The sequence below is a fragment of the Cryptomeria japonica genome, chromosome 9, assembly GCF_030272615.1.
Source record: "Cryptomeria japonica chromosome 9, Sugi_1.0, whole genome shotgun sequence".
Classification (NCBI taxonomy): domain Eukaryota; kingdom Viridiplantae; phylum Streptophyta; class Pinopsida; order Cupressales; family Cupressaceae; genus Cryptomeria; species Cryptomeria japonica.
The window spans coordinates 191,521,124-191,537,878 of NC_081413.1; the positions used below are offsets into that span (position 1 = coordinate 191,521,124).

Genomic DNA, 16,755 nt, shown 5'->3' on the forward strand with positions numbered 1-16,755 from the left:
GCCTATGATAAGATCTTGTGGGATTTTCTACTTAAACTTATGGCTAATTTTGACACTGGTCATAAATTCTTGGATCTTATTATAGACATGAGTTTCACTCCCAAATTTTAGGTGTTGGTTTAATGGATTGCTTTTTTAATTTTTTTAAAAGTTCTAGTGGGATCACACAAGGGGACCCTATTTCTTCATTTTTATTTGTGATCGTGGTTGAGTGTTGGGTATAAACATTAGGAAGGGTTTTAGTGAAGGTAGTTTGAAGGGAATCCTTCTTCCCTTGATGGGTCCTCCTTGTTCTCACCAACAATTTGTAGATGACACCATCATTATTGGAGAAACCTCTATTAGAGAGGATAAGACTCTCAAAACCATTTTGTTGAACTATGAAATGGAATTAGGGAAAAAGACCAGTCTTTCTAGAGGTAAACTTTTTCAAGAACACTTTGGTTCCCAGACAGAATAAAATTTATTGAATCCTTCAATTTCTAATGGGTGATCTCCCTTCTAAGTACTTGGGGATGCCCCTCTTTCATGGAAAAAAATTAATTCTTTTTGGATGGACCTAATTGATAGATTTCAAGCTAAATTGGCTAGGTGGAAAGGTACTCTTTAGAGCTAGCTAGAAAATTCTATTGATAAAGACTACTTTACTGACTATTTCAATCTATTCTATGAGACTTTTCAAAGTCCCAATGAATTTTTTTGAAAGGATTTAACATATTCACAAAAAAAAGTTATATGGACAAACATTGAGGAGAGGAAAAGACTTCCTTTTGGTACCTTGGAATGTTGTTTGCAAACCTAAAAAATTAGGGCGCTTTGGGTATTAGAAAGTTCAAGGATTTCAACCTTTCCCTAAGGGTCAAAAGTGTTTGGAGATTAAATATGAATAATAATGAATGGACTAAAATCACTAATAGAAAGTACCTCCCTTTAGGATAGAAATTTTTAGGAAAGTCTAGACTATCCTAATCTTCCTCTTGGATTGAGTTTTTGGCGTAATATAGTGGAAAATGTAAGCCTTATTAAAAAAGATGTGAAGTAGAAATAGGAAATGGGTCATATATAAAGTTTGGGAGGGTAGTTCGTCATTGGATTATCCTTTGGAAAATGGCTCTTAGAAATACCCTTCTTTTTTCTTCCCTTCTCCAAATATTGCTGACCTTATTTCCTTGTTGCAAAATTCCCTCTCCAAGTTTCACATTCCTTTGTTTCACAAGAAAAAAAACTTGTTTAGTTTTTCACCTCAAATGGATCTTACTCTATTGCCTCTGGGTTTGCTTCTCTAGTTCCTTGATCACCCCTCCTCCATTTTGAGCTAAGCTTTGGACTCCCAAACCAATTCCCAAGGCTAATATTTTATTTTGGATCCTTGCTCAAAATAAAGTCCCCGCCCTTGATAACCTTGTGAAAAAGAGTTCTTCCTTTCCTAATTGATGCGATCTTTGTTAGTATAATGAAGAAAGTGTCCTTTACTTGTTGGTTTAGTGATTTCTAGAGAGATGTCTAAGAAATTTTGTTTCATAACTAGAACATAAGTTGGGTTAGGGTATATTCCATCGCATGCAAAGGGACTTTTGGGTATTGATTATACATCTTATAACTTTCCATCGCATGCATAGGGACTTTTGGGTATTGATTATACATCTTGTGGTGGTAGTCACTTAATGTGTAATATTGAATAGGGAAGGACAACCCAATTCATGATTTAATGATTTTTCTAGTGGTTTTTTTTTTAATTTATTTACAAGTGGAGCTTGTTGATCTCCTCAATTTGTGGTTGTAGTTTGGAAAATTTTTAGCTACCTCTATTGAACAATATTGAGGATTTTGTGTTTGTATTTTATGTCGCTTTCTTAGTTTGAATATAATGCAGGGCAAGCACCATTAAATTGTGAGGGGGTTTGTAGAAAGCCACAAATGAATGGTGGTCTCACCCCATATTTAGAAAGATTGAACAAGCAATGTCCCACTATGTCAAAGACATTTATTAAAGCATGGAGAAGTAAGAGGGCCTCTTTTTTTGGATAGGATTGTTGTTTGGATGAGGATTTGGTTGCCCACATTAGTGGTATATCCCACAACTAAGATAAAGGAGACCTTAAAAGATAGCAAGGCTAAAGAGGATGTTTTGTTGTCTTTTTGCAAAGTGGGTGAACAAGACAAATTTGTGAAGCTCCATTCTAGATATAAAGGACATCTCTCAAGCCAATTTGGGTGGTGGTGGGAGAAAGTACCATGAGGTGTTTATCCCTCATGTATCATGAAGAGTTTTTAAAAATGTTTATGGATATCATTTCACTTTGCTCAATCATTTCCATCACAAAATTTTGGTTTCATCTTAGTTCTCCCCAGCCTCATTGGAGCTTTTGTTTAAAGACAATAGGAAATAAGCTAATATGACACATCTCAATCAAGGTTATATATTGTTAATTATGAATTATATGAAAATTACACTCCTAGTGAGAAGTCCTCGAGTGTTAGAGCTTCTTCTAGGAAGGAGACTATTACCAAGAGTTGTAATTTTATAGACACCTTGACCTCTAAATATCGAATCCTAGGTAAATAACTCTCAAGATGATGGCCTAAAAGAAGCATCAAGTGCTAATGTTTTTGGAGACTATGTAAATAGGGCTTCAAGGCTTTCCCTTGTCCCAGAGTAAAAGTTTTTAGAGGAAGAAGTAACCCCTAGGCTGAGGAAAAGAGAACTTGAAAAAATAAATACTTTTGAACTAGTGGGGAGGGATAAGGTGAAGAAATTCATCATCTCGTCTAATGATTCTAAAATAGGGGATAATGATGTTGGTGGTGAGAAAATGATGGATGAAGATGTGGAGAAGGTCAAAGGGGATGCAAATAGAGATGCTTAAAAAGGGAAGGCTATTGTAGATCTCAAAGTTGGGGCTCCATTCCTTGATATCCTAGACCAAACCCCAAACATTACTACAATTATTTTTTATTTTAGTTGCTTATGCATTCTCTCATGAGGAACTTTTTGAGCACTATCAAAGAGGTCATCTCCTCTTAACACTCCATGACAAAGTGGTTTTATTTGGATAACAATAGAATTAATAATAAACTACTAGCAATGCAAAGAAAATTGGTGGATGGTACTAACCTTCTAGGGGGAATGATCAAAACATTTTGCAAGGATGGGAGGTCATTCCCAAAGTGGATAAAAGTAAAAAAGACTTGTTAAACCTTCACAACGACCTCAAGGCCTAATTAGTTTCAATGGAGAAATGGGAAAAAGAGATCACTAATAGAGTTTCTATTCAGGGGAATGAAGTGAAATCCATAAAAGAAAATCTGCAATGTATGGTGCAAGTATGTAAATGCTCAACTAAAATCAATGTTATTGGTATAGCAATCCTATTTGATAAGCTCAATGACTTGCACGGACACTATGTCATTCAAGGAATTGATAAAACTATCACGAGAGAAAAGTGTATTTGTTGTACTTAGTACTAGAACCAAAGCAAGCAAGAAGAAGCCTTTTGAAGATGAGATAAATGATTTACTAAGTATCTTTATGCTTCATGGAAACTTACAAGAGCTTGAGGTAGTGGAGATATTGAAATAGTTGTAATTGTGTTCGTGCATGTTTTCTCTTTGTTTTGGGACCCTTTTTGGTGTGTTGGGTTTCACTGTAGCAAACATATTATTGTTGGTTGGTTGTTCTTAGTTATTCTTTTGATGTTTTTCATGCTAATTTCAAGGTCCCTTCAAAACCTTTTTTACTTCTTATAAAACAAACATTTTCTATCATTAGCAAAACCAATTTTGGAAGTTTTATTTTGTACTTGTAACTAATTTTTGTGTTATTTTGTACAATGGTTATGGTTATTTTATAATAGCATACTATGTATCTTTTGTTGTTTTCCTCAAGTGTGGAGAGTGGCATGTAACAGATCCCCTAACTTGTTAATTAAAAAAGGAGAATATTGGAATCCAATAACATTTAACTTAAAATACTATAAAAGAGAATGGAATCCAATGTCAACCCTAGTAAAAACTAATATAAGAATCTAATCACATTCAAAATTAATATTACAAAACTAAAAAAAAACAATAATATTGGGATCCAATCATACAAATAAAATAAAATTAGTAATATATACTAAAATACAACGTTTAGATTTTAAATGCTTATAATGATTGTTCAATAATCTAATTTCAATTTATAAAGCAACTTTAATGAAATGTTGTTTAGGAGTATTTTTACAAGTTTATATTAGGACTACATCAACAACCCAATGGAAGGGCCCAAAACACAATAATTGATCTTAAACTAGTGCAATATGATGAATGAAGCTAAGTACTCCTATTCATATTAAAGAGGAATTCCCATGAGCAACTAAAGATATACCTTGCACAAACACTAAATAATCATGAGACTTCTTAACAGTCTTAACCACCTACAAACTTTCAAAAGAGATCTATCCATAATAACGTAAAAGTAAAACACATTTTCACTAAAACGTCATGATATGAAATCAAATTGAGCATATACTAGATATGGCAAAACCAGGAATCCCATTCATTCAACCTACTTCCCAATTTTCGTATCCAAATTTAATAATAACATCTCTAATCAAGTTTGCAATTCTATTATATCTCAATATGAGTCAAAGCATATTACCATTTCTTATTCACTCGTTAATAGATCATTTTCTTTAGATCGAAAGGCCGTTCCTTCTTTAGTAGTTGAATTGAGAGTATCTTGCATAGAAATGTCCAAGGAAGCTATAGTTCCCATACTCGGGGGTAGAGACTAGAAACCCATGCTATCACAAGTGCAACTGATCTTTGTTCTAATATATCATATCCAATTCTTTAGATGGAATTAAGTCATGATTTGTTATTATAGTGACTCCTTTACATTCCGTTTCCGCTATCATACTACAAGAAATCTTTCATACTAAAAAGGACTTTTTAATTATAAACAATACACTTTGACAGATGCTTTTGTAAGATTAATACACTTAAACAAAATGCTTTTAGAAGATTGATACACTTAAACTAGATGCTTTTAGAAGATTGATACACTTAAACTAGATGCGTTTGTAAGATTTGTATGCTATATTACAATTTTTTACTTTTTGAATTAGCGGGCATAAATCAATACAACTACATATATTTGAAAATTTTATCACAAACAAAACCCTCACTATTTCATCTAAAAACAATACCAAATACTTAGCACAAGCTATTTCAATATTACACTTAAATATAAGCATGTCGTAAGCGTATCCAGCTAGGAAACTTTTCAAATAATTTTAGAAGTAACTCGGAGAATTGTGACGTAACAAAATGTCCACATCCAGTGCAAGATTAATAAGAAGCTTAAGTGTTCAGAACTTCTATACAATATCAGATACACATACAAAGTTTGGTTTCACATAAATGATGTATTGAGCTTTTCAAATGCAGGGATCCAGACCAATTTTGCACCCATCCTAGCATTTGGGCTAGCACTTCAACCCACCTTCCAAATAAAGTCCAAATTGAAGTAGATAAGGCTTAGACTTAATAAATAAAAAAAGGCAAAGGCCTAATTATTGTCTCAATTGTTGATCACCTAAGATAACTAACAACATTTTACCATGGAATTTTTATTACCATACAATGAAGCAATACCTTTGGCTCAAAGTTTCAGCTAACAATTGACTATTACGGCGGAATTGTTTTCTAAAATCTTGCAATCTTCAATCATTTACAACTATTTGAATTTCATCCTGTGAGAAAAAACTCCCACCAACCATTTTAAAAGACTCTGTGAACTACACAACTACTGTTCAATTGACACTTTAGACTGACTGTATTATGACTAGAAAAACACCTCAGATCTTAATGTGATAGTCAGCCTCCAAACAACTCAGCAAGCCAAGGGCGTGTCTGCTGGACAAATAGCAAATACTTACTAAAAATATGCGACACAACTCAATAAAAAGTTGCTTACATGTCAATCAAACGAACTCACACTAATTATAGAAAATCATAATTAGTTATAGAAAATCATAATTAGTTTTGAAGCGCTCTCCTTGATTTCAAGTGTCAATTCAGATTAGTAGCACAATGCTACATGTGAGAAGTATTACGACCATAAAAATAGATAGAGATTACTCATTTGCAATCAACAAAATAATTTCTAGCATAGTAAGTGTTAGCATAAATGTTAAACAGACATCTTCTGACCGTAATACAACTTTTCCTCTCAATTTTGTATGAAACAAAGGCTTCGAAAGATTAATTGAACTTCTTCTATCGAATAAAGAAGCGTCGCATGTTCATACCTAACGATTGTTGTTTTAAAAAAGCAAAATTAGTAATTTACTCGACTATCTATCTCAGCTGACGCCAAACCATTTGTGCTAAAAATTAATTGTGAATGTAATGAGAGGCATAAAGGTTAAATATTATTTCTGAACCAACAAGCCAACTCTCTTTGAGTCTATTACTTCAAAGCAAGAATTGCTCTCAAATTTACAGAGTACACTGAGCAAAGACTGAGAAGATGGCTCAAAAGAATAAGAAATGAATTTTTTAATTTACATTTGCCGCTATAGCAAGATCCAACATGCAAATTCTTTGCACTTCAACAACCTATCCACCTTACAATAAGCTGTCATCGACAAAATCCAAAATCTGCAAATAGCAGACATAACGTGAGAAAAAATAACATCAGAAACTATATAACATTATTCTCAGTTCCAGATACTGCCCACATACCACTCACTTCCTGTAATGAGTTGATATCGTTACCTCAAAACTAGAAAAAAACCGCCTGAAGTTACTACAACAAGGAAAATGACACGCCCTTTATATGCACGCCTTTGAAGTGAAGAAAGTTATGACTTCCCACCATGAACAGGTTGTGCGGCTGAAGGCTTTAGCAATGCTGTTAAAGAATCCATAATATTTGAAACACTCGGTCGCTGTCTTGGGTCACTGTAACAAAACCAAGGTGTCATAAACCTTTATCAGTATCAAAGCCCAGGAATATCTGCCTATGAAAGGAACTGGCCACCAAAGTTGGCAGGCTTCATGAGGTTGAAAATATGAAGATATCCAAAATGATTTTTGAAAAAATAAAATAACTCACTTGGCCCAGCAAGCCTCAATTAAGGAAGCTATTTCAGGGTGCATATCTGGTGGAATTGCAAGCCTCCTGTTTTGAAAACCAACAGCTCCAACAACCTGTAGTAATGCATTCAAAATATATTCAAAATGTGCAACATTCACGCAATGAAACAAATCCGCCAGATCAGATTAAAGAAGCAGAAGATAAATCAAATCAACTACTAATACCATGATCAAATCACTGATGGTTTTGCTGACAAAGAGGGTTCAAATTACAGTATAAATAAATAAGAACAAATTAATATATCAAGTATAGGGACTCACAATCTGCAGTAAACATGCAGATCTGAAAATTTAAATAAAACATATCTTGTATTGAAATGTAGAGGGTTCTTTTTAAATAGACCTGAGCTGGACTTAAGCCACTCCACGGTTGCTGCATAGTGACAAGTTCCCAAAGAATTACACCAAAACTATAGACATCAGATTTCTCATTGGATGGTTCATCACGAAGCACTTCAGGAGCCATCCATTCAGGCTGAAAATAGTAAAAGAAAAAATGAATTGCTAATGTTAGACAATAGAAACAAACAGATCACTTCTATCAGGAATCAAATACAGCTATATAGACTTACCGTTCCCGCTGCAGATTTGGAAGAGATGAATGTATTTGCCTTGAATCGTGATAAACCAAAATCACAAACCTGTATCCATTGACCAAATTAATTTCCTGACACGTTGATGCAAATAGAAATTCAAATGGCTTGCATATTAAATCTATATGCTGACCTTCACTTTCCACGTCTTGTCAACCAATAAATTAGGAGACTTCAGATCTCGATGAACAATAGGAGGGTCATACCGATGTAAATAGTTTATTCCCTTGGCCTGTATCAAAAATAATAAAATCTAAATTATTAAAATAATTAACCTACCTCAATCAATTCAGAATTTGAGAAATGTATTTAGTTTATGCAAAGAAACTAATGCCAAAGGAAATAAAATGGTTGGAGACCCACCACATCTAGTGCCATTCGCAATCGTCGCCTTTCATCCAGTAACTCCCTTTGTCCTGCTCTATGAATAAGACGATACAAGCTTCCCCTGCTCCAGAAAATGCAAAATTTATCAGGTGATAAATGGTCAAACAACAATGTCATGATTTTGGTGATTCAATAATAATTACATCACATTACCTTGGTAAATATTCAGTCACAATTGACAAGTTGGGACGCTTTGTTACAGCACCCATGAAAAGGACAACATTTGGATGTCGCAAACGTATCATGATTGCAACCTAACATTGACACAGAATATAAGATCAAAACCACAAGATACAAAATACACTTAAAGCTAGCTAACTATCATCAAATGAATGGATGTATTTTGATGCTAGTACCAAAACTTTTGTGCTAATCCCAAACACATTAGATCAGAACCCAGTACAGATAAGAGTCTAATTACAATCCTATGGTAGACTGTCATTCCCATTATTGTACAAGACCAGGAAAACTGTTTGCCAGATACATCACTGTGATCAATACATTACCATAAAGCAATCTTGAATGAATCAGGATGGCATAAAAGAGACATGTAAAGTCCCTGTTTGTAGTATCAAACCACTTAAAACATGACCAATATTAGACAGACTGCGGAATGTTATGTTTAGCTAAATTCTGTTTGGTCCTACATTCTGATATGAGAGCAGTTGTGGTAAGCAAATTCTCCTAATGATCCTTCTAGACTCTCCAAATGATCATATTATACTATCTTAAGAGCAAACACATAATCAATACTTGGATGACTACAACCTCCAAAAACATTGAGCTACATAGTTCAACAGAGGTCAGCAAATTGTTCTTAACTACAATAGAGATGGCTTTGAAATGACTGGCAATATAACACTTACCGTTTTTTATTGCTAAGGCAATTTTCAAAAGTTTCAGAATTTTAAACTTAAATCAAATATCATGAGCTATATTTTCTACTGTGCATTTAACATAAGGCCAATGGATACCTCTCTCAGGAACTCCTTAAGTCGCTCTTCATATAAATCTTGATCTATGAGGATCTTCACAGCAACATCCTGCAAATAATTCCTGGATCAGATATTTTGAAGTATTCACCTTCTCTTATATTTCGTTCTAGACAATAAAAATAGATTTGTGAATAAAAAGCAGTCAAACTCATTTCATATACATGACAGATTCCTCTGCTCTAAATAAATAGCAATAATTCTATGTGCCATCTAGTTCTAATATCAGAGAGACATCCAAAGAAATGACTAGCTATATGCAACATATGTTATTCGATCACCTAGACAAGGATAAATTAAAAAAGAGTTGGAACGTCTATATCTATATGTCTGCAATATTGCCTACAAAAGTAACATCTTTCCCAACTTGAACATACAGAAAAAGTAATAAAATAGAGAGAAAAGGGACCAAACTGAATGACCAATATTACAGCCTGGACATTGTTTGTTATTTATCAAAGCATCTTAGTGCAGAAAAATACAACCGCTACTCAATTCCATGGGTGATTCTGATCAGTAGCCGATTCTGTACAACTAACACCAAGAAACGGGGCTCTACCCAACTGATTTGGTAACATAGGGTCTGACATGTTTTTCCTCCACTCCAAACACACTTTTGACAATCTTTTCTAGCTTGATCGGTGCCTAAACAGCATGTGTCTCAAGTGCATTATCCTTGTTTTGACCCACACTATCATTACATATGTGAGGAAATCCTATCTTATACCTCAATTATAATCCTCAATAAATTCTTGTGGTCCTTGCTTTACAGATTGTCGTCCATCAAAGTTTTGCTCCTATGTGTAGCATTTTTTAAACATTTTACAAAATTCCAATTTTGATGTTTCCAAAATCTTTCGTACTGCCATCTGCTAGTTGGTGAAATCATTTTGTAGCAGATCCTTTTAGAATATTTGCGAATCAGTCTAATTTCATTTTATCATAAGATCCATAGTAGCACTGAAAACGCTTACAATTAGTCCCAGATAATTGCAACCTGCCACCTTTTTTGCCATGCCATTTCCTCAGCTTTTCCAGAGTTATTCCAAAAGCAGTTATATTCTTGGCTGATAAATAACCATCCACTTTTCAGTTCATTTTTTACATGTAGAGGCAGGAATACAAAGCAGAAGCAAACTGAAAACATTTAGTCTAGGGTTAAAGTTAGAACAATTTAAAATTTATTATCAACTTTTTATTTTGGATAGATTTATTTTTAACATAACAAGAGCTTTTTCTTTAATTTAATCCCTTGTGAGGTTGTAGATAAACAACATACGTCTGCCCTCAAAGTGGTAGACCCTGTTCCATAACAGCAAGGCTTGCTATTTTAAAAGCAGCCCTATAGCGTTAACATATAACCTATTTAGTTAAAGTAAAATATTTTTTTACTCAAAAGCCCTACTCATTTATTTTTATAATTAGCATTTTTTATATACATGTTTTTTTTTTTAAAAATTATATGCACTACATTATATATGAAATAACAAAATCAGTTTTTTCTCTCGATTTTTATGAATGGTCTGTCACTTTTTAGTTTCCCAACTTTTTCCTGTTGTAAACCCAGGTAACTAATTTTCCACTTACAATTTTGCAAGATGTTTGCAAACTAAAATCTATATATCTATAGCTTCTACCACAATTGTCTTGTCCCATTCTACCTTCCCTGTGTCTTTCAATGCATAAACACAAGGGGTTCAAACTATGCGTTTATAAGCACCCTCCACCATATACTAGCTAATTTACAGATGCATATTGAATCTATCACCAGCTATACAACATTTGAGGCCTCAACCTCCTCCATGGCCTCCTTCAAATTTTGAAATTATAAGTCCACATACTTGTGCTTCTCCAAGCAATCAAAAGCTATGATAAAATAAGAGCCAACTACATATATAAGTATGATCTTGATGAGTGGCCGACATAATGGTCAACCCATCCATGATAATTGAGTAACTCAGCCTTAGCCACAAACCAACAAACTCACCTTCAAATTATATCTCTCATACAAGGTGACTTGTAATCTATGTTCTCTAGAGAGAGCATACGAGGAATTAATGTTTGTCTTTTCCAGCATGTTCTTGAAATAAGGAGAATGAACCACATGAAATGAGATGACATGGGTATGAAACAATTGGGCAACTATTTTGCCTCTTCTTGTCATCGCACATTCAAAATCCTTGCAATTAAGCCTTGCCTACCTCTTTTCTTTGGTAGAACCCTCAAGCAAACCATCAATGAGATGGCAAATTGTATAAATTCCACTTAACTACCCTTAAATTTTGCTTCACCCTCAATAAACAACCTAGAAACTTCAGCCTTCTCAGCTAGGCTATTTTTCCACAAATGTTAACCCCATGTCCAAGCATGTATAAAAGATGATTGGAAACCCTACTAACCTCCCTTTGAAATCCTTATTGAACACATGTTACATCTAATGTCTGTTCCCCCTAATTTTCTATTTTTCATTGTCCAAAACTGTGACAACACGCAAAAGAATCTTGGTGGCATTGACTAGGGTCCTTTGCATAAGATTTTAGGATAGTGAAAAGTCATCCAAATAGGTCATGTGACTATCAAACTTCACTTACCCACACCCTAAAAAACTTTTTAGTTTGATCGTTCAATGCCTGCCTCTTCACTACAATAACTTTGAAACTTTGAAAGAAAGGGAAAAAACTAAAAGGAATTTTTAAAACAACAAAATTAACTCAAATGATGAAGTGATTATTACAGTCCTCTTCTTCTCTCATTTGTTCTCCTCTTCTCCTCTGGAATTTTTCCCTTACTACGAATAAAAAAATGGCAAAATGGCAAAATGGCAAATGAGTGCATTTTGATGTTTTTTATGTGTGCTCAGTTTAAGTTTTGGATTTTGGAAAGTGTGGGGAGCTTTTGGGCACCCCATGATGCAAGAGAATCCCAAGTCTATAAGCAATCCTATATCAACCAAAATTATATATTTTCATGTTTATTGTGTTTTGCAAGTATTTTCCAATTGTGTTATCAGTTTGCAGCACCATAGTTGCATACTTCATGTTGCAGTTCCAAAACTCATTTCAGGCCAGTCAACAGTCATCAAGCTGTGGTACCACATATGAAGCCAACTGTCATCAGCGTTTGAGGGTTGAACATGATATCTATTAAGCATCTTGACCATGCCCATGTAATTTGATTTGTGTTTGGTGCTTTCCTGTTTACCGCATCCTAATTTCATCATTTAATAGAATTTCAATTTAACTGTGCACCAAAATATATAGATCGTGTACCAATCTCGAGGTTACCTATTTAATTTTTGGCCATAGGAGGGTTAACAAAAGAAATTGAATTTTGTCCTAAGACTCGTAGTTCAATGGGCACCCTAAAGAGGTGACTTTGGACATGCAATGCAAGTATGATAACATATCAACAACAATTTGATACAGATATTACAAGGCAAGTAATTCAAACTATCATATCAGTTAAAGTAGTGGATTTAATACAAAGTATTCATGAACTTCAAAATGTTATTGTATTATTGAGGGACAATGGTACAGTGAATGCTACGACCTAAGTTACCAGATTCTTCTGTGCAACTGCTGGGTCCTGGTTTGGTTCGCCCAAGATTCTGATTCGTTGGAAATTCGCCCAAGGTTCGTATTTTGCCCTGTGGGTTTGATCAGCAGGACCCTGGGAGAATTTTGACGCTTTTCCAGAGAGTTTTGACCCCAGCAGCAGAACCTGAGGAGAATTTGGGCAATTTGACACCTTTTTTTTTTTTCAAGTTTTCTTATTGATTCTTTTGTCTTGTGAATTCAAAAGAATGTATTTTTCAGAGGGAAAAGAATAGTGATATCACTCACCCTATACTAGGTGCATGGATAACAAATTTGATTCAGATTTTGAACCATTTATAATTTAAATCTATAGTTGTGTTTCTTGTGTGTTTAATTCATGACAAACAGTATTCACTGTCATGTCATTTTCTCTTCAAACTGGGTGTGTGGCTATGTAAGCTCTAATGGGTTAGGGCAATTAAAAGAAAGCATAGGGTTATTACATTGCTATTAGAGACAACAAACCTGCTAGCCTTTTGAGTGTGTGTTGTGTATGCAGCTAAGCATGGGCCTTGGAAAGAAGCTCGAAGATGAGTCACAATAGTTAAGGTCTGGAATTGAAGGTAGTAAGAAGATGTTGAATTGGAATGAGGATTGGAGAGCCTTCATGCAAATACAACAAATAGCACATAGCTAGGAACAAATGGCAAAACAACAAGAGCAAACAACACAAATACTTGTTCAAATGTGTAAAACATGAACAATTCTAACAATTCCACCAAATCTATACAAAATAATGGAGTAGAAGGTAGTAACTCAAATAAAATTGTCAACCCACATAACCTATATTCTTTCTTAGAGTTGAGTTGACACAAGAAGATGAAGGGTTGAATCCAATAGAAGATAATAATTTCAATGCTTGCATAGATTAAATTCAAAACTTGATCTAGATGTTAGATGTCAAATCCCATAAGTATATATTTGCTGCTGCATATATGTATATTTTTTTATTTTTATATGTTTTTGTATGGACGAACCCAAAGCGAACCCGAACATGAAGTAACATCCAAATACATAGGCCAAACATGCCCAAATACAACTCAAAAATCTGCCATTACACATCAAACCTATCAATAGGTTTGTAAATTACCAGAATGACATAAAATGATGCTCAAAACCCTTTTGGCAATGTATCGACCTGCAAGGAAATAACTCTGAAACTCCATGAATCTCTCCAAACTAAATAATGAAGTGCAACTATGAATTCTAAGATGAATTCACCAAGTGGGTTGATTTGGGTTTTCGTCCAAACAACCAAAACCTCTAGAATTTTCGTCCTAGGGTTTACTAAACCTGCAAGCTAAGCTCTCAAGCTCTCAAGGAAAAGTTTCTTTCAAAATAACAAGTCAAGAATGAATCCTCATTGCACTTTTTCCTCCTTTTATAATACTTTTCCTTTTCGAAAGTAATACTTTATTTTATTTCTCTTTTAAATTACTTTTCCCCTCAAAAGTGAATTTATTTTATAATTTGTCATTGACATTATTATAAAGTCACTTTATAAAATAAAGTATATCCAACTGCTAATTAATTAAAATTAAATAATCCCATAGGACTTGGGACTATTTAACATTTAATTAATTAATTTATTCCCTTAAATAAATCCAACTTGGAGAAAAGGGGACATTACAGTCCTCCCTTCCCGGAGATTGCTTGCCCTCAAGCAATCTACACCTGCATGCTGAAACCAAATGCCTGGATCCCATATCAATCTCAAGAACACTGCTCCACCAAAACACTGCGCTACTCTGATATCAATGCCAATACACCACAAACCGTGAAGGAACGCAATGGAATCCATGTGAAACAATACATCCAACCGATCAATACCACTGCTATATCTCAGACCAGCAACAAATAGGATGGCAATGGTGTCATCATACCAAGGCAAAAGTAGAAGACTCGGCTCATGAGAATTTCCCATCAAGTAATCTTGTTCCCACACACTCCAATGCATACCCATAGCTGATGTAGACCCAAATAATTCTGAAAATGTAGTGAGCAGCCATGTAGGACAGTCACTTGTCACTAAACAACCCATGTAATTTGGCTCAAATGCCAACCAATAAGCAGTTGTACCGTCACAAGAATTAGGTGCCAACATCAAATTTCTAATGTAGATGCCATCACCAACACCCAAAGTCAGCTCATGAGTGGCTGGTCCATTAATAGTAACATCCATAGAATCATTATGTCCACCAATAATATTGTCAACATCAACAAAAATTTCAGTATTAGAAGGCTCTCGCTCATCATCAACTATGCAGTGGTGTGTATCCCGAATCTGTTGTAGGAGAAACTTGCCTTGTTGGGCTATCAAATTAGCTTCCTTTGCCTTCTCAGCTCTTTGTAACCACCCATCACACATATCTTGTGTCCTTTTAACATCTTCCATAGTATGATGTACAAAATTAGAACCTTTGTGGCTTGAATCCACAATATATACTTCATGTTTGACACCTTCAACTTGAGTGCCAACACTGGAAGACTCAACAATACCGTCATCTTCATGTGTAAGGGCTGCCAACTCATGATTCTACATAGGTAAGGGACTATTGTTCCAAATCAGGGAATCGGTCCTTTCTTCATGCATTTGTGTGATGTCTTCATATATCTTAATCACCTCTCCTTTCATGAGTTGATGGTCATCAACGAATGTTGGTTCACTACATACTGAAAATTCTGAATTGCCTCCACATAGCTGATCAGTTATTGCTGGTTTGGCAAACCCTGAGACAACCCTGTGAACAATATGTGATTCCTTTTTGCCTAAAACCTCATATGGCTGAAGTGAACTTGTGGCTTCTTTAATCTCTTGGACAACTTTATGCCTAGTCAAAGAATCATGATAGTTTGATGTCAAAACATAAGTAGACTCGTTCAATTCTCCTTGATTGATTAAATGCTTCCTCAAATCTGAATCAGTTATGTTTTTCACCACACATTCTTCAATGAGATCCATTGTTTCCACCTCCTTGTTAATATCCTCAACATATGTAGATGCATGCTCAAGTAACGGTTCATGCAAAATTAATGTACCACTGTTATTATGCATAACCAAATCAGAATTAACTTCCTCCCTTTCAGCAGCATTACCATAGCTGTCACAAGTCTCATGTGCCTCTTCTTCAGTTTGTCTAGATAGAAAAGTAGGGCGAAGAGGTATGTCAGACTATGTGACTGCTGTCCTGACAGCATTAGAAGCTTCCCTGTCTTGATTTTCATGTCCAGCATTGCCTCTACTAGGTACACTACTAGATCTTCTTGGTCGGGAACAATCCATTCTCATTTGTCCCATAGTTGTGATCATACGATCCTCGAACTGTTGCATCATTTGCTGCTGCTGTTATGCAAGAGCTGTCAGAAAGTTATTCAATTGATTATTCAAGTCCCTTGGTGGGCTTTCATTTCTTCTTTCACCCATCTTTGCTTCAGCTGGATTAATTTCAGCTTCTTGTTGTTGCCCCGACCTACTCCTTGTGTTATATCTGTGTGAACCCGACTCCCTAGAGTGCATAGAACAAAATCAAATTGACATGCAACGGATTATTGGTAACATGCAACCATAGATTCTGGCATGCAGTTGATTTGAAGCAACATGCAACCATTAATTTTGACATGCAACTGATTAGAAGCAACATGCAAGACTCAGAACCAACATGCAACTATCTAGGTAGTCGCCAAACTGACATGCAAGATCTGGGTAGTCGCCAAAACTGACATGCAATTCTGCCCTGATTCTCTGCATTTTAGTTTCCTGCTCCAAACCCTAGAATTCTGATTTATATCTCTGGTTACAACAAATGTGGACAGCAAACACATATGCCAAAAATGATCCCTTATGATAATATCTTAAATCAAGAACTCATCCAAAAAAAATACAAACATATATATGGAACAAATCTGATTTCAGAATTATTCAGTCTGCTGCTACAAATCAGAAATTTTGAACATGAAGTAACATCCAAATACATAGGCCAAGCATGCCCAAATGCAACTCAAAAATCTGTCATTACACATTAAACCTACCAATAGGTTTGTATG

At 34.9% G+C, this 16,755-nt stretch overlaps 1 protein-coding gene across 3 annotated transcripts in view; it reads right to left on the minus strand.

Annotated features, from left to right (window-relative positions):
- Positions 1 to 6,352: 6,352 nt before the first annotated feature.
- LOC131040938 (serine/threonine-protein kinase CTR1) overlaps positions 6,353 to 16,755 on the minus strand; it is a 64,290-nt gene continuing 53,887 nt past the window's right edge. For 2 of the 3 annotated variants that reach the window (XR_009104947.2, XR_009104948.2), the window contains exons 10-18: positions 9,098 to 9,166; positions 8,277 to 8,377; positions 8,100 to 8,184; positions 7,870 to 7,968; positions 7,716 to 7,784; positions 7,487 to 7,618; positions 7,103 to 7,197; positions 6,763 to 6,948; positions 6,353 to 6,645 (exon numbers count right to left, since the gene is read on the minus strand). Coding sequence is in view for 1 of the 3 variants with exons in the window: in XM_057973897.2 (XP_057829880.2) it covers positions 6,849 to 6,948; positions 7,103 to 7,197; positions 7,487 to 7,618; positions 7,716 to 7,784; positions 7,870 to 7,968; positions 8,100 to 8,184; positions 8,277 to 8,377; positions 9,098 to 9,166 (750 nt within the window). In the remaining 2 variants the exon portion in view is untranslated. Of the gene's footprint in view, positions 6,949 to 7,102; positions 7,198 to 7,486; positions 7,619 to 7,715; positions 7,785 to 7,869; positions 7,969 to 8,099; positions 8,185 to 8,276; positions 8,378 to 9,097; positions 9,167 to 16,755 lie in introns of all 3 variants that reach the window. The other variant, XM_057973897.2, reaches the window with a different exon arrangement.